Source organism: Phocoena sinus, chromosome 19 (assembly GCF_008692025.1).
Source record: "Phocoena sinus isolate mPhoSin1 chromosome 19, mPhoSin1.pri, whole genome shotgun sequence".
In the NCBI taxonomy this organism is placed as follows: domain Eukaryota; kingdom Metazoa; phylum Chordata; class Mammalia; order Artiodactyla; family Phocoenidae; genus Phocoena; species Phocoena sinus.
The window spans coordinates 14,172,832-14,195,685 of NC_045781.1; the positions used below are offsets into that span (position 1 = coordinate 14,172,832).

The 22,854-nt window shown below is 37.8% G+C and overlaps 1 protein-coding gene across 3 annotated transcripts; it reads right to left on the reverse strand.

Moving 5' to 3' along the window:
- Positions 1-22,194, reverse strand: ZNF570 (zinc finger protein 570). Of its 3 annotated transcripts, none has more exons than XM_032614578.1 (5): positions 21,635-22,194; positions 20,688-20,762; positions 16,615-16,741; positions 16,190-16,285; positions 1-3,706 (listed from the first exon to the last, which is right to left on the reverse strand). In XM_032614578.1, exons 2-5 carry the CDS (start codon positions 20,718-20,720, stop codon positions 2,352-2,354), a joined length of 1,611 nt encoding a protein of 536 aa, XP_032470469.1. In that variant the 5' UTR covers positions 20,721-20,762; positions 21,635-22,194; the 3' UTR covers positions 1-2,351. The 3 variants fall into 3 exon arrangements, with proteins under 3 accessions (XP_032470469.1, XP_032470470.1, XP_032470471.1); XM_032614579.1 differs by having other exon boundaries at positions 21,537-21,641; XM_032614580.1 differs by lacking the exon at positions 20,688-20,762.
- Positions 22,195-22,854: the final 660 nt, after the last annotated feature.

The following is a 22,854-nucleotide window of genomic DNA, read 5'->3' on the forward strand; positions in this document are numbered from 1 at the left end:
AAATTTTTTTTAATTATGAAAGTTTAAACATATAGAAAGATACAGAGAATAAAAACCCACAACCATCAATTTAGAACTGGTCAGTTGTTTTTTAAAGAAATTAATGATTAAAAGATACCTCCCTTTGCATCCTTTCCTCAATCTCATTTTTCTCCCTCCCCAGAGGTCATCACAATTTGATGATTATTTCCATAAATGTTATTACACTATTTCCATATGGTATTTAGCCATGAAAAATATACATAGTGTTGATTTGCATGTTTTCAAACTTTATATAAATAAGTGGAACCATATCACACAAAATACCCTCTAGTTCGATTTCAATAGTTTCTGAGATGTATCCATATTGATAAAAGTATCTCTAGTTCATTAATTTCAATTCTAACTTATTTAAACCCTAATAATTGTTTTGCTTACCCTAAACTTTTCATTTTCACAAACAACACTGAAGTGGGTCTTCATGTACATCTCCCTGAACACATAAGGAGAGGCTCTGTAGAGGTTTAAGTGTGGAATTGCTGGGTCAAAGAGTATCCACATCTTCGACTTTACTAGATATTGATACATTATTTTTAAAAAACTATTTTCAACTGCACTGTATGAATATTCCTATTGCTCCACATCTTCCCAGTAATAGGTACTGTGATGCTTTTTTTAATGTGATGATTTTGAAATAGTTCATTTTATTTTTTTCCCTTACTGCCATGATATACATTGTCAATTATTTTACTACTCCCAAATCCATCCTTTCTCTACTGGTATAAACCAACTTTATCATATGCAAAATTTCTACAAATAGATTAGATTCGATAATTTTCTTGTTCTTTAGAATTCACACTTCATAGATGAATTTCAAAACAAAGCTGTGAAATTAAAGGGCAAAAAGGCCCATTGAGGAATTTTGCTTGGAACTGCAGTGAAGTTGTAAATTAGGAGTAACTGATAACTTTGTTATCTTGAGTCTCTTCAGCCTAGGCTATATAATACCCTTCAATTTATTTTATTGTTCTTCAGTTTTCTGGGCCTAGAAAATCTATTGTTTTAACTCCATGAGGACATGGTCTTTGTATTGATCATGTTATCTCCTCATGTCTAAATCAGTGTGTGGCAAACAGTAGTTACTCAAAATTCACTGAATGAAAGTATATATATGCATGTGTGTATATATATAAATGTAGTCAAACTACATTTGACTGTAGTTTTCTTCCCTCAGTCCCCTTTTGGTTTCAATTTTATAATCACTTGATAAAAATTTATATACTTTTTCTATGGTAGGAAACAGTTTAAATGCTTTTGAAATCACCTAGATTCACCCATACAATGACCTGGGACTGATGTCTTTTTATGCTACAGTATAAATTTCTGTTTATTGGGTTTTTGGAGTTAATTGCAATACTCTCTGTTCTTTTCTTGATCTAAATATAAGTTCTGCATTTTTCTCAGTGAATCTTCATTTTCTTTAGTTTATCCAATTGTTTCCAATCCAAACCTCCTAAAACTGGTTGTGTTATAGTTCTACTACTCTTGGCTATATCAATTACTCACCTAGAGTACAAACACTCCCACATACATTCTAAAGTTTTTAGGTTTCCCCAGTTCTGACCTGCTGCTTCCCATGATGTTCTGCTTTATCCACTAAGGAATCTTGTTTTAGCTGTAAGGATTAAATGAGTTAATATGTGTTGAGTATGTAGAACAGTGCCTGGTGCAAAGTAGGCACTCAATGCATGTTAGCTATTATTATTAAATTGAATATCTGCTATATTTGATGCACTATGTTAAGTACTCTGCATGCAAATTTCTTACTTAATATGCACCAATCTACAATAGACACTATTTCATTTAATACTCACATTTCTACAATACAGTATCCTTTATTACCCCTATTTTAAGAATTAAAGAAAACCCTGAGGTTTAGATAAGTCAAGCAAGTTACTCAAAATCACACAATGCTACAGTAGTGGTAGAGCTATGATTTTCCAGAATCTAAGCTCTTAGACCTGGGAGGTGCCTAGTGCCCAGAGAGACTGGAATAAAATAAGGCTGAAAGGTATCTAAGAACCAGATAATGAAGCTCCTCATAGACAGTTTTAAAGACTGTGGATGCTAGCTTAAGAACAACAGCAAGCCAAAAAAACTTTTAACTGGAAGCAGTGATGTGTGTATTCTTACACTTGAAAAAGATCAGTTTGGGTGCATGGTGGGAAATGAATTTAAGGGGACCAAATGTTGATACAGGAAAACCTGTTAGAAAGCTATAGAGTGATCCAGGTGAGATGAATCTTAGACAAGGATGACAACATTAGAGATGGAGAAAAGAGTATAAATTCCAGAAGTATTTTTGAGATAGTCTACAGGACTTGGTGATTGACTGGATTGGGTGGTGACAGTGACTCCCCAAAATGGATTCTCTGATGATGAGCAAGGTGTGCATGCTGTCTGAAGGTTTTCTTGCATTCCTTACATTCATAGGGTCTCTCTCCAGTATGGATTCTCTGATGTTGGGCAAGGGACCCACAGTAACTAAAAGCCTTTCCACAAACATTACATTCGTAAGGCTTCTCTCCAGTATGAACTCTCTGATGTTGAGTAAGGGATGAATCATTGCTAAAAGCCTTCCCACATTTAATACATTCATAGGGTTTCTCTCCAGTATGAACTCTCTGATGTTGAGCAAGGTAGGCAATCTGGCTGAATGCTTTCCTACATTGCTGACACTTATAAGGTTTTTCTCCAGTATGAATTCTCTGATGTTGAGCAAGGTGTGAATTCTGGCTGAAAGCCTTCCCACATTCCTTACATTCATAGGGTCTCTCTCCAGTATGTATTCTCTGATGTACAGTAAGGTATGCACGAAGGCTAAATGCTTTCCCACAGACATTACATTCATAAGGTTTCTCACCAGTATGAACCCTCTGGTGTTGGGCAATAGATGATCTATTGCTAAATGCTTTCCCACATTCAATACATTCATAGGGTTTCTCTCCAGTATGAACTCTCTGATGTTGAGCAAGGTAAGCAAACTGGCTGAAGGCTTTCCTACACACTTTGCATTCATAAGGTTTTTCTCCAGTATGAACTCTCAGATGTTGAACTAGGTGTGCATTCTGACTGAAGGCTTTCCTACATTCCTTACATTCATAGGGTTTCTCTCCAGTATGAATCCTCTGATGTTGAACAAGATTTGATCTCTGGCTGAAGGCCTTCCCACATTCTATACATTGATAGGGCTTCTCTCCAGTATGAATTCTTTGATGAAGAGTAAGGGATGAGCTCTGACTGAAGACTTTTCCACAGTCATTACATTTCAAAAGTTTCTTCTCTGTATAGATACTCTTGGGCTTAATAGCCATTAATTTTTTTTTAAAGCTTTTATGTGTGTTATGTTTATGTACTTTCTCCTCTTTGGGGATTATCTGTTGTGTATGAAGTAGTGTGCTGGGATGGAAACTTCCCCAAGTTTTGTTATATTCTTGTCCTCTTTCATCAACAGGGGCTTCTTCGTGAGTGATTGTCTTTTCCTTGAAACAAGGCTTCTGATTCACTGGTTGCCTCTCAAAGTGGCCCTCACATTTCCATTCTTCTTTCAATCTGGAGTACTCAAGGCCACAGCTTGTAAGTGTTTCTATTACTTTCTGAGATGATCGCACTTGATAAATGTCCTGCTTTGGGGTTAACTCTTCAGTCTCACACAAAGATTCCCAGTCTGAAAAATAATAAGAAAAAAAATGTCTACTCTATTAGGTACCAGAAAGTACATTTATGAAAGTAGTTCTGAAGTGTGTAAGAACAGAAACTGAAAATACATCATAGAGAAACTTGAGGAGGAATGATTAGAGTTATAAGAAAATCAATAAGGTAAATCTCAGGTCAAGAAGGACTTATGTAGGTGACTGGACTCAGTTATAATTTTATGCATGTATGAATAATACAGGAACTGAAATAATCTCCATTTTTACAGTTACTTCTTTCAAGAACATTCATTGAACCTTGTACCAGGTACAAGGTTCTATATGCTTTCATATTGGAGTAAATGAAGATCCTTACCTTCATGGATCTCATGTTCTTGGGGGAGACAGAAAATAAATGCTAAATAAGTAAATTTTATTGTATGTTAGAAGGTACTAAGTGCTATAGAAAAAGAAAAGCAGGGTAAGAGAGATCAGGAGTGTTGGTGAAGTCAAAGTAGGAATCATTAATAAGTTAACCTTAAAGCAGGACTTCCCTGGTGGCACAGTGGTTAAGAATCTGCCTGCCAATGCAGGGTACATGGGTTCGATCCCTGGTCCAGGAAAATCCCACATGCCGCAGAGCAACTAAGCCCATGCGTCACAACTACTGAGCCCACATGCCACAAATACTGAAGCCTGCACGCCTAGAGCCCGTGCTCCACAACAAGAGAAGCCACTGCAATGAGTAGCCCATGCACTGCAACAAAGAGTAGCCCCAACTTGCCACAACTAGAGGAAGTCCATATGCAGCAACGAAGACCCAACTCAGCCAAAAACAAACAAACAAACAAAAAATTAAAGCAAAGATTTGAAGGAAGTGAAAAAGTTAGTTACTTAGATATTTAAAGAAAGAACATCCTGGGCAGAAGAAACAGCCTAAAAGTAGAAGCATGTTTGGATTGTTTGAGGAATAGCAAGAAGGCCACTGTGGCTGGAGAGGACTGAGTAGTAGGAGATGAAGTCAGGGGGTAAAGGATAATCAGATTATTAAAGCTTTATAGGCCACCTAAGAAATTTGGTTTTACTCTGAGTGAGATAGAGAGCCACTGAAGTGGTATGAGTACAGAAGTGATATCTAGTTATGATTTAATGAAAATACTGGAAGGTGGAAAGCAAGGGGAGAAGGAAGGGGACCTACTATTGTAGCAATCAGTGTGAGAAATGATAATGATTCAGACCAGAGAGATATCAGTGGAGGTATACAGAGGTGGTCAGATTCTAGGTATATTTTATAGGAAAAGCCAGGAGCACATACCAACAGATTGGATATAGAATGTAATAGAAAGAGGTGAGACAAGCATGTCTTCAAAGTTTATGGTCTGAACAATGGAAGGATGGAATAGCCATCAACATTGATGGGAAAGGCTATGGGTACAGCAAGCTTAGGTAATGAGGTATAGAAGATCCACAGTTCAGATTTAAACATCATAAACTTAATATGTCTTTTAGACTTTGAAATGGAAATGTTGAGAAGGCAGATGGACACATGATACTAAGTTTAAGGTAGAGGTCTAGGATAAGGGGTTGTTATCCAAAATATATAAATAGCTCATACAACTCAATATCAAAAAAACAAACAACTCGATTAAAAAATGTGCAGAAGAACTTCTTTTCCAAAGAAGACATACAGATGGCCAACAAGCACATGAAAAGATGTTCAACATCACTAACCATTAGAGAAATGCAAATAAAAACCACAGTGAGATATCACCTCACACCTGTCAGAATGGCTATCATCAAAAAGACCACAAATAACAAATGTTGGTGAGGATGTGGAAAAAAGTGAACCCTCCTACACTGTTGGTGGGAATATAAATTGGTGCAGCCACTGTGGAAAACAGTACAGAGGTTCCTCAGAAAACTAAAAACAGAGCTACCATACGATCCAGCAATACCACTCCTGGTTATGTATCTGAAGAAAATGAAAACACTAATAAAAAAGATATATGCACCCCAATGTTCAGAGCAGCATTATTTACAATAGCCAAGATATGGAAGCAACCCAAGTATCCATCAACAGATGAATAGATAAAGATGTGGTATATATATACTGATACAACAGAATACTACTCAGTCATAAAAAATGAAATTTTGCCATTTGCAACAACATGGATGGACCTGGAGGGTATTAGGGTTAGTGATAAGTCAGACAGAGAAAGACAAATACTGTATGTTATCACTTATACGAGGAATCTAAAAAATAAAACAAACAAATGAATATAACAAAACAGACTCACAGATACAGAGAACAAACTAGTAGTTACCAGTGAGGAGAGGGAAGCAGGGAGAGGAAAGATAGGGGTAGAGGATTTAGAGGTACAAACTACTATGTATAAAATAAATAAGCTACAAGGATATATTGTACAGCACAGGGAATAGAGCCAATATTTTATAATTATATAAATGGAATATCTATAAAAATTTTTAAAAAGTTTATGTATTTATTTATTTTTGGCTGTGTTGGGTCTTTGTTGTTTCATGCGGGCTCTCTCTAGTTGTGGTGAGTGGGGGCTACTCTTCATTGCAGCATGTGGGCTTCTCACTGCAGTGGCTTCTCTTGTTGCGGAACACGGGCTCTAGGCACGTGGGCTTCAGTAGTTGTGGCTCGGGGGCTCTAGAGTGCAGGCTCAGTAGTAGTGGTGCACAGGTTTAGTTGCTCTGTAGCATGTGGCATCTTCCCGGACCAGAGCTCAAACCCATGTTCCCTGCATTGGCAGGCGGATTCATAACCACTGCGCCATCAGGGAAGCTCCTCTATAAAATTTTTTAATCACTATGCTGTACACCTGAAACTAATATAATATTGTAAATCAACTATAATTCAGAAATAAAAAGAGAAGTCTGGACTAGAGGTTTTTAAATTGGGAGTTGCCAGCATATAGGTGGTATTTAAAGAGACTAAATTACTAAGAGAATGAGTGTAGATAGCAGAGAAAGGAGCAAGGAGTGAACCCTGGAGCATTCCAACATTAAGATATTAAGGAAAAGAGAAGAAACCCAAAGAGATTAAGAAGGACAAATGTAAGCAAGAAAAAATCAGGGCTGAGAACATTAATACCACATGACATTAAAGGTTATAATAAAAATCAACTTGTTCAATGATTTATACTGAAGAAGTATAAAATACACTTTCACAGTAACATACACAGTTTGGAATATATTATTAAGAAATGTCACAAAGGGGATTCCCTGGCAGTCCAGTGGTTAAAGGCTCTACGCTTTAACTGCTGAGGGCACAGGTTCAATCCCTGGTCAGGGAACTAAGATCCCCCAAGCCGCGTGGTGTGCCCCCCGCCCCTGCAAAAAAAGACAGCTAGTAATAGTAACCATTAATAAGAATTATCTTTCTTTATATACAAAGTATACATTGGGACTTGCAAAACACCACATATGAATAATTAGATAAATAAAAGAATATAATATAGAATAGAATATAAAAGCTATGGGGGAAATTACTGTACTATTTATACTTCTTTTTTCAAATAAGAATATTATTTTGCAATTTCAGAATCAATTTTAAAAAGCAATAGAAGAAAGCATAAAGAAAATAATTAGTCTCAGAAGATATCTTTAACATTGACAACAACAACAACAATGAAGAGGGAAAAAACCCTAGAAATAAACTTTGTAAGAAAAGAACAAAAGCTTTACAATTCTAATGATGGACCACCCCAAAAAATTTGAATAAAGGGAGAAGATACACACTTTGCTTTTGTATATGAGGAACCAACAATGTAAAGCCACAAAGTCTGACTAAATTTACCTATTATGTCTGTTCAATTACAGTCAGAGCCTACTGTGATTTCTTAAAAGAACTGTGCAATAAAGAATTTGGCAGACCTTTGTCCCTATTTCTCAGGAGGTAACCTCTAAGCCATCTAAACTCCTGGAAGGAGTGTCTTTGTTATTCATGGTGAGCCCTTTGGACTACACCTGATGATTAATACTAGTAAGGTGACTCATGATGAGCCCCTAGACAGTTTTTGCTAATGAGATAGATGACTCAGGCTGGAGGCTAACCATGCTGGAAAGACGAACCATATGATTAAAGGGTTGGAGCTTTGCGCCACCATGATATCAGTCTGACTTTTGGGAAAGGAAGGAAGGCTGGAGATGATTGAGTCATGTTGGGTAATGATTCACTCAATCATGCCTACATAATGAAACAAAACCAAAAAACTCTGGACACTGAAGCTTGCGAGAGCTTCCCTGGTTGGTAATATTCTTTTGAATATTGAGATGCCTGGTGGGCCCTCAGGACAACAGAAACTTCACATTTGCAACTCTCCCAGCCCTCACCCTTGGTGTTTCTCCTTTTGGCTAGTTCTGATTTGTAGTCTTTGTTACAGTAAAGCTGTAATGATAATATATAGCTCTTGCTCTGAGTACTGTGAGTCATTCTAGTAAATTATTAAACCTGAGGGTGACTGTAGGCACTCCCAAACATGTAGCCAGCGGGTCACAAATGAGGGTGGCCCTGAGGATCCCCTAACTTGCAGCTGGTGTTTGAAATAAGCACAATCTTGTGGAATGCTGTCCTCTCAGATTCTGCAGTTTGGCAAACTCACTGCAAGAAAAAAAAAAATTTTTTTTTTTTAAGGAATTTCCTGGCAGTCCAGTGGTTAGGACTCGGCACTTTCACTGCGTTGGGCCCGGGTTCAATCCCTGGTTGGGGAACTAAGGTCCCACAAGCTGTGTGACAAGGCCAAAAAAAAACAAAAACAAAAACATCATGAAAAAAAAAATTTTTTTTAAATACTAACATTCATCAAGAAAATAAACATGAATCCAGGATAAACTATATGTTAGCCATAAAACAAGTCTTAATAAATTTCAAAAGATTGAAATCAAATTAACTATCTTTTTTAATCGTAAGGGAATGAAACTAGAAATCAATAGCAAAATAAAAATTGGAAAATCCACACATGTGTGGAAATTAAACAACACACACTTAAACAACCAATGGGTCAAAGAATAAATCACAGAAGCGTTTAAAAATATCTTACAACAAATGAAAATAAAAATATGACATACCAAAATTTATGGGATGCATCAGAAGCAGTGCTAAGAGGGAAATTTATAGCTGTGAAGGTTTACATCACAAAAGAAGAAAGATCTCAAATCAACAATATTAACAAACTAGAAAAAGAGCAAACTAAGCCAAATCTAGAAGAAAGAAGAAGATAATAAAGATTTAAGCAGAGATAAAACCAGATAGAGAATTTAAAAAGCAATAGAATCAACTAAACCAAGAGTTGTTTTTTCAATAAGATTGACAAAACTGATGAACCTTTAATAAGACTAAGAAAAAAGAGCAATTCAACTAAAGTCAGAAATGATTCTAGCCAGAGCAATCAGGCAAGAAAAACAAATAAAAAACATCCAAATTAGAAAGGAAGAAATAAAATTGTTTCTGTTTGTAGACAACATGATCTTACATGTAGAAATCCTAAACACTCCACAAAAGAAAAACAAACACCTCTTATAACTAACAAATTCAGCACAGTAGAAGAATACAAAGTCAACACACACAAATCAGTTGCATTTCTATACACTAACAATGAACAATCTGAAAAGAAAATTAAGAAAACAACTCCATTTACAATAGCATCAATAAAGAATAAAATATTTAGGAATTAATTAAGAATGTGAAAGACTTCTACAATGAAAATTACAAAACATTACTGAAAGAAATTAAAGATATAAATAAATGAAGAGGGGCTTCCCTGGTGGCGCAGTGGTTGAGAGTCCACCTGCTGATGCAGGGGATGTGGGTTCGTGGCCCGGTCTGGGAGGATCCCATGTGCCGCAGAGTGGCTGGGCCTGTGGGCCATGGCTGCTGGGCTTGCACATCCAGAGCCTGTGCTCCGCAACAGAAGAGGCCACAGCAGTGAGAGGCCCATGTACCGAAAATAAAAAATAATTAAAAAAATAAAATAAATGAAGACATTCTGTGTTCATGGATTAGAAGTTAATTAGAATTTAATTAGAAGGGGTTAATATCCAGAAGTTAATTAGAAGTTAAGATGTCCAAACTACGCAAAACTATCTAGAGATTCAATGTAATACCTATCAAAATCCCAATGCTTTTTCCAGAAATAGAAAAATTGATCCAAAAATTCATATGTAATCTCAATGGACCCTGAATAGTCAAAAGAATCTTGAAAAGGAAGAAGAAAGTTGGAGGTCTCACACTTCCTGGTTTCAAAACTTATTACAAAGCTACAGTACTCAAAACAGTGTGGTGTGACATAAAGATAGATATACTGATGGAATAGAAAACAGAGAGCTCAGAAATAAACCCTCACATATATGGTCAAATGACTTTTCACAAGCATGCCAAGACCATTCCATGGAGAAAGGACAGGCTTTTCAATAAATGGCGCTGGAAAAATTAAATATCCACATGCAAAACAAAGAAGTTGTTACACCATATACAAAAATTAACCCCAAATGGATCAAAAACTTAAACCTAAAACTTAACACTAAAATAATCTTAGAGGGAAACATAGGGAAAAATCTTCATGACATTATAATAGGCAATGATTTCTTGGTTATGATACCAAAAGCACAGGCAAGAAAAAAGCAGACAAATTGGAGTTCATGAAAATTAAAGACTTCTGTGCATCAAAGGACATAATCAACAGAGTGAAAAGGCAACCCACGGATGGAATGGGAGAAAATATTTACAAATCATGTATCTGAAAAGGGGTTAATATCCAGAGTACATAGAGAACTCCTAAAACTCAGCAAGAACACAATTAGATTATCAGACTGGACAAAAAAATGTTTAGCTATATACTGTTCACAAAAAGAACACATAGAAAGTAAGAGAGTAAAGGGGTGGGAAAAACTAAACTAAGGAAATATTAAGAAAGAAGGCTAATATAGTTATATTAATATTAAGCTAAATAGTTAAGGGAAGAATCATCACTAGATTTAAAGAGTAACAATAATAATAAGAATTCACCAGAAAGATAATCCCCCAAACGTATCACCTTATAAAATACTTTCAAAATACTGCTCAAAGAGATTTTTTTTTAAATCCATAAAGACACAGAAGAGTTGACCAGCACAATTAATGAGCTTAATCCAATGAACATATATAAAATGCTGTACTCCACAAGCAGCACACAGACATTCTCCAGAACACAGTATATTTACCAAAATTAACCCCTAAGATGTAAAAGAGGTTTCAAAGTATTTCAGAGAATGCATGTTAACTAGACCGTATCCTCCAATCACAATGTAGTTAAACCAAACAAAAACCTTCAATTTGCAACTTAAAACTTCCAAATAATTCATAGTCAAGAAAAAAAATCAATAGAAATTAGAAAATGTTAAGATATACAATGATAACAAAAATGCTACATATCAAAATATGTGAACTATATTCCTAATATAGTCTTAAATGCTTATAATAGAAAAGAGAAAGCCTCAAAAACACTGAATTATCTAAGTTTAAAAGCCAGCAAAAAAGAGAAAGAGAGAAAATAGCATAAAAAATATAGGAGGAATAAAATAGTAGAGGAGAAATACATGAAAAAAATGTAAAGATAAATTAGAGAGGATCAGTGAAGTAAAAAATGTCTGAAAACATGAATAAGTTGAAAGATGTTTCTCCCTTTTTAGAAGGAAAAAGAGGTCATATTTACATATACTACCAACTTCAGATAAGAGAAAATAATGAATAATTTTATCTAATAAATTTGAAAACTTACATGAGAATTATAAATTTTTAGAAAAAAACCATAACTCCATGACTATAAGAATAAAAAACACAAAATCTTATAACAGAAATTGAATTATTAGTTTAAATTCTTTTCACACACAAAAAATCTCAGGCCAAGATGAACAAAGTTCTACCAAACATTCAAAAGACAAATTTGTAAAATTTTACCCAAATTCTTCTAAGGAAGAAAAAGAGGAATACTCACCAACAGATTTTATGAAACTAGGACAATCCTGATTCCAAAATCTGACAAGAAGAGTACATGAAGGGAAAAACTGAAGGCCAACCTCACTGACAAACATAGATGCAAAATAACTAAACAAAATATTGGCAAATAGCAGCTAGCTATGAATGGAAAAGATGAAGATGGGTTTGTCTCAGGAATACAAGATTGGTTCAACATTAAATATGTAATTCACTACATAAACAGATGAAAAAGTAAAAATCATCTAATCATCTACAGTTACAGAAAAACATTAAAACTCAAAAGCTTTACACAAACAAAACTCTAGCAAACAGTAATGAAAGGGTATCTACCAGAAACATTTAAACATCAGAATTATTAATTACAAAATATTAAAGCACTTTCATTGAGACCAGAAGTTGATAAAAATGCCTGCTATCACTACTTTGATTGATACCATATTGGTGATCTAAGACAGGGTAACAGAAAAAAGAAATTAAGGGTATAAGAAATTAAAATAAAGGAACTGCCATTATTCACAGACATGCCTGCCCACAGAAAAATCCAAGGAAATCTAAAAATTACTAGTATTAATGGGAGAGCTTGGCAACGTTGCTGGATATAAGGTCAAAGTACAAAAGTTAACTTTATTTCTATGTATGAGCAACAAATTGAAAACACAAACAACATTTAACACAGGAACAAAACTAAAATGCCTAGGAATTAATCTAATAGAAGATGTGCATGGCCTTTATGGAGAAAATTATAAAACACATTTGAAGGAAATTTAAAGACCTAAGTAAATGGAGAGATAAACTATGTTCACAAATAAAAACAAATTCCAAAATTGATATATAGAATAAAATTTGGACCAAAAGCCAATAGCTTTTTGTTGTTTTCTAGTGGAAATTGACCTAAATTTAGTTAGATGGCCAAAGGGCAAACAAGAAATTCTGAAGAACATAAACAAGGTATAGGGACTTACCCTAACAGATATTGAAGTATCACATTAAAATATTTAAGATAGTGTGGTACTGGCGTAAGAAAAAATAGATCAATGGAATGGAACAGAGCTCAAAATCAGACCCATATATATACTATAACCTGATATATTAAGAGGTAACATTCAGAACAATAAGCAAAGAGAGTTCATTTCTTCAGTAAATGTCTGAGACATTTGATTTTAGAAATTAAATACTTCAATCTCAAAAAACAATTTCAATTGGATTATGGCCCTAAATGTAAAAGGAAAATCTTTGGAAGACAATTTGAGAACACCCATATGACTTCAGAATATAGAAAGGTTTCTTAAAACAAAATATCAAAATCAAAAACATAAGCTACACAAATCAAAACCACGAGATATCATCTCATACATTTCACAATGGCTATCATTAAAAAGACCACAAATAACAATGTGAAGAAAGGGGAACCCTCTTGCACTGTTGGTGGGAATGTAAATTGGTACAGCCACTATGGAAAACAGTACAGAGGTTCCTCAGAAAACTAAAAATAGAACTACCATATGATCCAGCAATTCCACTCCTGGGTACATATCCGAAGAAAACAAAAACACTAATTCAAAAAGATACATGCACCCCAATGTTCATAGCAGCATTATTTACAACAGCCAAGATACGGAAGCAATCTAAGTGTCCATTAACAGACGAATGGATAAAGATGTGACATATATACCTATATATATATATGTATGTATGTGAATATATATAATAGAATACTACTCAGTCATAAAAAAAGAATGAAATTTTGCCATTTGTGGGTATTAGGCTTAGTGATAAGTCATACAGAGAAAGACAAATACTGTATATTATCACTTACATGTGGAATCTAAAAAATAAAACAAACAAATGAACATAATAAAACAGAAACAGACTCACAGATACAGAGAATGAGCTAGCGGTTACCAGTACAAAGAAGGTATGGGGGAGGGACAGGATAGTGGTAGGGGGTTAAGAGGTACAAACTACTATGTATAAAATAAATAAGTGGGAATTCTCTGGTGGCCCAGTGGCTAAGACTTGGTGCTTTCACTGCAGTGGGCCTGGGTTTGATCCCTGGTCAGGGAACTAAGCTCCCACAAGCCACATGGCACAGCAAAAAATAAATAAGCAACAAGGATATATTGTATAGCACAGGGAATATAGCCAATATTTTATAACTTTAAATAGAGTATAGTCTATAAAAATATCAAATCACTATGTTGTACACCTGAAACTAATATGATATTGTGAATCAACTATACTTCATAAAAAATATATATATTCCCCAAACTGAACAGAAGACTTGAACAGGCACTTCACAGAAAAGGAAATCAAAATGGCCATTTATATATATAAAAAGATGCCAAATTTTTTTAGCAGTCAAGGAAATTCAGATGACAAGTATAAGGAGATAATATTTCATACCCGTCAAAATTGCAAAAAATTTGTCAATTCTGAATGTGGAGCAATGAGTACTCTTACACACAGCTGTTAGCTGTTAGAAATGTAAATTAGTACAAGTAATCTGGAAAGTAAAATAGCATTATGCAGTAAATTCCTGGCTATATTCTCTACATGAACTCCAGCATATGTACACCATCAGTCATGTATAATAAGGTTCATAGCAGTAACACTTATAATAACATTAAACTGAAACAACTCAAATGCCCTTCAATGCATAAATTGTGATTTTTCACAGTGGAATACATTATATTTCAACAGGAAAAAAAAATTCAATAAAAAATAGTCACTAGGGCTTCCCTGGTGGCGCAGTGGTTGAGAGTCCACCTGCCGATGCAGGGGACGCGGGTTCGTGCCCCGGTCTGGGAGGATCCCACATGCCGCGGAGCGGCTGGGCCCGTGAGCCATGGCCGCTGGGCCTGCGCGTCCGGAGCCTGTCCTCCGCAACGGGAGAGGCCGCAGCAGTGAGAGGCCCGCGTAACGCATAAAAAAAAAAAAAAAAATAGTCACTAAAATCAATATGGATGAATCTCAGGAATATAATTTTGAGTTGAAAAAAGAATTATCTGTATACTATATTTCCAATATATTTCCATATATAAAAAATTGAAAACATGCAAATATAAGTATTTTGTTTAGGGCTATATGGCACCAACAATAAAGAAAAGTCAAGAAATGATAAGCAAAATTGTAGGATAATGGTTACCCTAGTGAGTGGTAGAGATGGTCCAAGAGTAGGGAGTGATATATCACTAGGCAGGGGCCCTTGAGGGCCTAAAATGGCACTGACAACCTTCTATATCCTAAGTTAAGAAGCAGGTACATTTTTTGTTATATTATTACCTAAAGTACATATTTAGTCTAATATATTTATGTGTGTATGATTTATTTAATAATAATAATTAATAAATAAAATTTAGCCATGTATTCTTTGATACTACAGTTCCATATCAAAATTTTTCCTTAGAAAACTGAACATGAACATAAAAGACTGGGGAGAGGTAGTGGAAGGGGTGGGGATGGGTTGGAGAGTAGTGTTGACAGAGATGTTTACAATGACCCTAATTTTCTTCTGAACTTTAAGTCCTTCATTTCACCTTAATGCTTCCTATGCCTATCTGAAAATCCTTCCTACACCACAAAGCTAACCTCTTAATCTCTTCTCCCTCAAATGTTTTCTAGCTTTTGACTTTTTTTTTTTTTTGGCCACACCACACCACATGCAGGATCTTAGTTCCCTGACCAGGGATCAAACCCATGCCCCCTGCAGTGGAAGCGAGGAGTCTTAACCACTGGACCATCAGGGAAGTCCCTGACCTGTGTTTTTGTTAAAGACCATCTTCCCAACTAAGCAGACTCCTCTCTCACCTCTCTCTGAGCTTCCTTCATGTCAGCTTTCTTTTCATGTGTGCCATTTTCAGCCATATTTTATCACTGCTACAAGCCTATCAACTATTTATTTACATAAATGTATAATACCCTAGCATCTTGCAAGTACTCTGTTTAAAGTACAAATTCAATAAATGTTGATTAAAGGAATGAATGAACTGACCATTAAGAGAAAAATGAGGCATTTAGAGATAAACTACTACTATTATAATACTAGCAGCTAACAGCTTTTGAGCTCATAATATGAGATAGGAACTGTTGAAAGCACCTTAAAAATATTATCCCATTTTATAGATGACAAAACAAAGGCACAGAGAGGTTAAGTAACTTGCCCAAAGTTCCACTGCATGTAAGTGTTAGGATTTGAACTTGTTACTTCAGTTACAGCTGTTTGTAGTTCATCAAAAGTTCATCAGATTAGGAAAAGATTTTTTAAAGACTGGAAGAGGTTTATGAGACTGGGAAGGAAGGGGACTCAGAATAGATAAGAGGGGGCAAAATGTGAAAGGAGAGACAGTTTAGAATATCAACTTTGGGAGAACACACTAAAAGGACTCAAGCTTCTACTAAGACCTAGGACATTTGAGAGGAACATGCCAACAACAAAGAAGAGTGAAGAGGTGTGATACCTTTGAGTCACGCTGGGCTGTCACCTGCAAAGGTTTTTGCCTGCCTATTCCTCTTCACTCACCTGAGCACAAGTCTTTTGTCAGCTCTCTCTTTACCATCCAGGGCTCCTTCCCTTGTTCCAACAATAATATCACACTTGGTTTAGAAAAGCAAAGTCCTGCATATAAGAAACAGAATTTGGTCATGCTGTAGATATCCCAGAACTCACATCCAATTCTTTGATCATCAGGGAAGAGGGAGCTTGCAGTAAGCCAGAGAAAACTGTGATAAGGACATGTATTCAAAGGACAGGGAAGTTGAAGCTTCCAACACAGATTAATAATAGACCTGTTCACTGCCAACTCCACAAATATTAACCCGTTACTTTGGCACAGGCAGCAGACTTTCAGCCAAGCACTACAGATGCTATCCAAAAATTCACAACAATGGTGGTAGCAAAGTGCCCCTTATGAGTATAAGCTCAATTTTACAAGAAGATATTATTACCCAGTGATACCAAGATCCTGTAGTTCTCCAACATCACATTACTGTACAGATGCCTCTGAGAAGAATTCAGACAATCCCACTCCTCTTGGGAGAAGTCTACAGCCACATCTCTGAAGGTCACCAACTCCTGAAATGAAATAAATAAATGAAGTGAAACAACCTCATCTTTTCCCATACTCACCTCATTCATTCTGCCCCAGGCACACAGGGCTCTCCCATATATTACATTCTCAAATATGTCAAGAATGTTCCCCCTCAGGGCTTTTGTACTTCTCAGATCATTCTGTATATAACAAAAGCAATGCTCTTACCCAAGTTGCCTATTCCCCTAACCCTCCTTATTTTTCTACATGGTACTTATTTTGTTATTTATTGTCTGCTCCCCACCTCCATTAAAATGTAAAGTCCATGAGGGCAGAGTATATTTTTGTTTTGGTCACTGCTATATACCAGTTATAGAACAGTATCTGGCACACATGAGGCATTCAAATACTTGCTGAATAAACTGAATTAATGAATGAATGCTTTGCAAAGTTCAAGAAGCTATAAGAGGATCAAAAATGAGACCATAAAGTGCTTGCTGTATCTCTGAAAACTGTTCTAGATCAAGCAAATGATCAATGCCATTAAAATTCAAATACTTTTATAGAGTACTTAAAATTTTGTGTAAAGAAATGAGTGTTCCACTCATAATACTGTTTTTTTTTTTTTTGCGGCACGCGGGCCTCTCACTATCGTGGCCTCTCCCGTGGCGGAGCACAGGCTCCGGACACGCAGGCTCAGTGGCCATGGCTCACGGGCCCAGCCGCTCCACGGCATGTGGGATCTTCCCTGACCGGGGCACGAACCCGCGTCCCCTGCATCGGCAGGCGGACTCGCAACAACTGCGCCACCAGGGAAGCCCCATAATACTGTTTTTGCTTATAGGGGCTGAGTAAAGTTCTTAAAAACTTGGAGCTATGTTATGATTCAGCTGGATTCCAGGTTTCTATAATGTGACCACCTGATGAAAACTAACATACATTATGTGTTTGTGTGTGGGGACGGATACACACACACACACATATACACTCGTAAATTGTTTTCTTTTCTTACAAAATTAGAAGAGGTGAATCTGTCAAAGCAAGATTTTTAATTGGGCATTTGATACAATTTTGTCATAGTTTAAAAAACTGTCTCTACAAAATAAAAATTCTTAAAGTGTTTTTTCAACACACAGTAACTTTTCTTCTTATTTAATTATATGAAGTAGTTTGTGAATTTCTCTCTCTCTGCCCTAGCAATAACATCCTTCATATACTGCAGAAACACTCCTGTTAAGAGTTTGTTTCATGTGGTATACATGCTTCCAAAAATGTTTCCCTTAGCTTACATAAATATGTATAATAAATGTATAAATTTTTTATATACAACATACACATTTTTTCACTGAGTCTTTAATTTATACAGTCAATGAAAATAATTACAATGTCAACATAAGGAGCTTAAACTCTAACCTTAAAATATTTGACCTCTAACAAAGAACCTCTTAAAATATTTGAACTCTAACCAAATACTTGGTTTCAAAATCCATTCATAATTATAATCAAACCAGTCTAAAGAAAGTCAACAGTTCCCTTAACGTTTTTGCCTTACAGAAACATGATTCCCAACGGAGAAGACAACTTTCCCTGAAGCCCTGTCATGTGGTGACTGTCTTATTTCTCAAATCCCTTCTACACAGCACATGGAGGTGAGGTAGGTGACCTCTTTGCTCCTTACACTTGTTTCCATACCATTGCCCCACCCTCTTTCCTAATATATACCTAGTTTTCAACCTCATGAAATCAGGCTATGTCACTATCACTTCTTGTTTCCATTATCTACCAATTCCTCGTAGATGCAAATTCTCTGTCATTACTTGAACACTTCAGCATCTAACTCACTGTTACTCTCTCCAATGGTACTCACATTAAACATATGGGAGTACCCATATGTTTCAATATCCATATAAATAACCCTTCCAACAGCCTGGCCTCTCAGTTCTCTGACCCCATCTTCTCCAATAAGCCTGTCTTCCACACTTCTACAGTCGCTCACTTCACGATCATGCCCTAGACCTTGTCGTTACCAATAAGTACAAAACCCTCCATAATCTCAACTCTCCCACTCTCACTTCCACCTCCTATATTCCAGTTTTTTCCCTCTGGTACCCCAATTAGGATAATTCTTCCACCACACTAGAACCTACAAATCATTGATCTCACCACGTTTTCACTGTTCTTCACTCCCACATACCCTCACTTCCTAGAACAACCATTTGTTATAATCACCCCCACACATATACCCTCAACTGCCCGGCTCCCTCTCACTTAACTATACTCACCTGGTTAAACCACAGCCATCACTCAGCATACTCTGTTTCTGGAAGCTGCACAGCTGAACTTTGCTAGAGAAATCATGCTAATTGGTCTCACTTTAAATTCATGATCACTAACTTCCAGGGGGCCAAAATGATACATTTCTACCTACATACATGATACATTTCTCTAGTCCATTCATTTCCCCCACCCTCCTAAATGACCATTTGATACTTTCTTCTCTCTCCTCAATCTTCAATACCTCCCCCCCCATCCTTTCTCTCAGCTAAGGATCTTGCTTTGTCTCACTGAAAAAACAAAAGCCATTTTAAGAGAATATCCACAAATTCCCACAACATCTACACATCTACCTGCATCTGGCCCATAAACTCTAACTTGATCCTATTACTATAAATGAACAGCCCACTTTCCTAGCAAAGGCCAAACCCCTCCACTTGTATCCTAGACCTCAGCTGCTCTCAGCTTCGCAAGCAGTGTTCCAGCAATTCCCTCCTCTCTCCTCTTCATCTTCAATTTCCCTTTCTATTGAATCTTTAACATCAGCCCACAGACATATACCCATCTTTAAAAAACCTTGTTGACTACAGTTTCTCCTTCAGTTACCACTCATTTCTCTTCTTCCCTTACAGCTAAACTGTTTTAAAGAGTTGTCTATACTTTCCATTGTTTCTCTCCCTGAAATGAAGAGGAATGACATAATATGACATACGTAACAGGATCACTTTGGCTGCTCTGTTGGGGATAGACTAAAGACAGGGTGGAAGTAGACGGACAAGTTAGAAGAGCATAGCAATAATCCAGGTGAGAGATATTGGTTTATACCAGAATGGAAACTGGTGGTAGTAATAAGTGGTCAGATTTTGGATATATTTTGAAGGCAGGACAAACAAAATTTCCTAATGGAAGACTTTTAGCTTGAACATCTTAGATGGGGAAGTATGTAAGAGTTTTCTAATTGATTTTCCTGTTTCTATCCTTGTCCCATTCAGTTTATTTTCAATAGCAGCCAGAGTGATCCTATTAAATGGGAATCAGATCATGCCACTCCTATGCTCCCAAACTTCCAATGGCTCATTTCACTCAGTTTGAGACATCTAAATTTGAGGTATCCATTCCACAACGAAATGAAGATGCAGAGTAGGCAGTTGGATATATGAGTCTGGATTTCTGGGCTGTATACAATTTGGTAGTTGTTGGCATATAGATGGTATTTAAAGCTGTGAAACAGTGAGATCAACAAAGGAGTGTAGACAGAGCAGAAAAGAAGACTAGGATTAAGCCCTCTTAGTTAATATGTGCTTAGCAAAAATTTGTTGAATGAATGAACATTTGGACAGAGACCAGAATGAAGAAGTTGGTCTGTATCTGGGGGAACAGCATTCTAGGCAGAGGGAACAGTAAGTGCAAGGCCATGAGTTAAGAATGTACTCAGATCACTACAAGGAAGCTAGTGTGGCTGGAACCAAGTGAGTGAAATACAGAGTGGGAAAAATTAGATGAGGTCAGAGGGTTAGCCAGGGACGAGTTTATGTAGGGCCTTGCAAGCCAAGGCAAGGACTTCAACATTTATCCAGAATCAGGTGGGAATCCATTGGAGGGTTTTAAGAAGTGACATGATTGGTCACCCAGAAAAGTTTCAGCAGAAGGAAAATTAATGTCTGCTTGTTTTGAAAAGCAGGAAAATACTTCAGGAAAGAGAAAACACCAGCTCACCTGGTACATGGCTTTAAGAAGTCCAACAGCCATTCTTTCCTCCCCTTGACTCTTCTCTTGGGAAATGGCAGTGTCCTTAGATGAGTGAGATGGGTAAGAGAACATGAGAAACTAGGCTTTCCTTGAAGCATCCAGAATCACTAGCTTAGAATTTTTCTGCTTCTCTTTCCTCTGTTGCACCCTTCCCTCCAATAGAGAGAAGGCAGAATGGAGACCTAGGAATCTTCTTGCATGCAATTTAACCTGTGCCTAAATCACTTCCTAATTTATTATTTTAACAAGAGATTTTCTAGATTTTACAAATAAAAACTCCAAGTGATGTAATCATTTGCATAAAGACACACAGCTAATAAATAACAGCACCGAGATCAGATAAAGGTCTTCCTGATTCCACTTTCCTTCTCCTCTCCAGTAGGTCAGTGGTTCTGAAACTTGGTGGCACACTGGCATCACCTGGTTAGCTTTAATAGATACTGGTGGCACAGAGTCTCACTCAGCGCCCCCCCCGCAAAAAAAAAAAAACAAAACACAACATACACACACTCACAGATTCTTAAAAACTACAGCGCCAACCACCATCTTACACAGATCACAGCGGCCACGGGTACGGGCAGTTTCACACCGTCACCCTCTCCCATAGCCCCCAGCCTCAAATACTAGGGTATCACAACCGGTGATCTCACACTCCAGTCACAAAGAAGCCGAGGATACAGGAACAACGGGAGACAGAGAGTATCCTCCCGCCCCCACTCACAGTCTCCCCTCTGTGGCACCAACCATCGACTCACTCGCACCCAGAGTCACACAGATACGATGTGTACAGGCACATTGGGTGGCAGGCTCACGCACCGTAAGGTCTCAACCCCGTCTCACACGAAGAGTCACACAGAAGGCCCGGGGACCGGCGTCAGGGTGACCCACAGGCCGCTCCTCAACCCACTTCCTACCTGCAGAACCGAAGTGCCGGAAAACCAGGTTCAAGCCCGGAAAACTCGGGTAACCTCCTCTCGGGCCCACCTCCTGCCCTGACTCTGAGGGAACCCAGCCTCCGTGGGTCCGGAAAGAAGCGACCGGGCCTCCGGAGGACACAAAGGCGCAGCGGGCCCAGTGCTCGCGGGGGCCACTGGGAAATGTAGTCCTGACCAGAAAAAGGCTCGGCACCCGGGGGTTCAACTGCCACAGCTCAGCTCCTCTGGGGGTTCGTAACACCGACCCCTGTGCCCCGGCTCTTGCCACGCTGACCTCTCCCTGGCCTTGCAGAAGGAGCCTGGAAGTCCCGATGATTCCTCTCAGCTCCGAGCCTGGGTCTGCCACAGAGACTGGCCGAGCGTCACACTAGACGGTCTGGGATTGAAGTGCGCAGGCACAGGGTTTCGGTTCACTTCCCTAAGCAACGCAGCAGAGAATTACAAGCCTTGGGCTAGTCGCAAGGGGCCGGGTGGTGTGTGGGCGCGCGCTAGTGCGCTCGCGTCTACACAAAGTGCGTGAAGAGTGAGTCCCTCTCTTTGAGCTGGGGACCTGAAAAAAGTGTGTGGTGTGTGGTGGGCAGTTGGGAGTGGAGTGCGCAGGTGCATTATGCTTCCACCAGTCCCGCCTTCCCTAGGGCGTTCTTTCTCAGGGAATGGTTTACCTTGAAGGCAGGAGGGGAGGGGTCAGGGTAGACAGTGTCATCCTGTGCATATGGTTCCTGTGTTTGTGATTTAGTGACGGTGGATGTGACTGTGTCTCCTCTTCCTAAAGTGGCTCCTATGTCGGGTATCTTCAAAGTTCCCTACGTTCGGATACAAATGTCACATTTCCAAGAGGGCTTCCCTGATTACACTTCTCCCCCGACACTTCACGGCTCCTTAACCTGACTCTATACCCCCTTAGAACAACAGTGATTATATTTTAAGTTTTTATTTAAGTTTCTGTCACCTGACTGATTTTGTGAGTTAGTGCACCACCCTGTGATTCTGTCATTTTGTGTTTCTGTGAGAGTAACTATGCAAAACTCTGTGTGTTGGAGTGAGCATGGTGCATTTCTGTGACCATGTGTGTGATTGTGTGTGACATTTGTGATGTTAAGTGTGAGAATGTGCTATGATAGAAAGTGACTGACTGGTGGAGAATGGAGTAGGACTGTGGTATGATAGTGTGTACGGCAGACCGTGAGGATTATACTAAT

Bases quoted from the DNA above. Each gene is read 5' to 3' on its own strand.
- ZNF570 (XM_032614578.1), bottom strand. From the start codon at position 20,720: ATGGCTGTTGGACTTCTTAAAGCCATGTACCAG. The intron at 16,742-20,687 runs GTGAGCTGGTGT...ATTTCATTTCAG, and splicing joins TTCTTAAAGCCATGTACCAG to GAGTTGGTGACCTTCAGAGA. The intron at 3,707-16,189 runs GTGAGTGAAGAG...ATTATTTTTCAG, and splicing joins GACAAAAGACTTGTGCTCAG to ACTGGGAATCTTTGTGTGAG.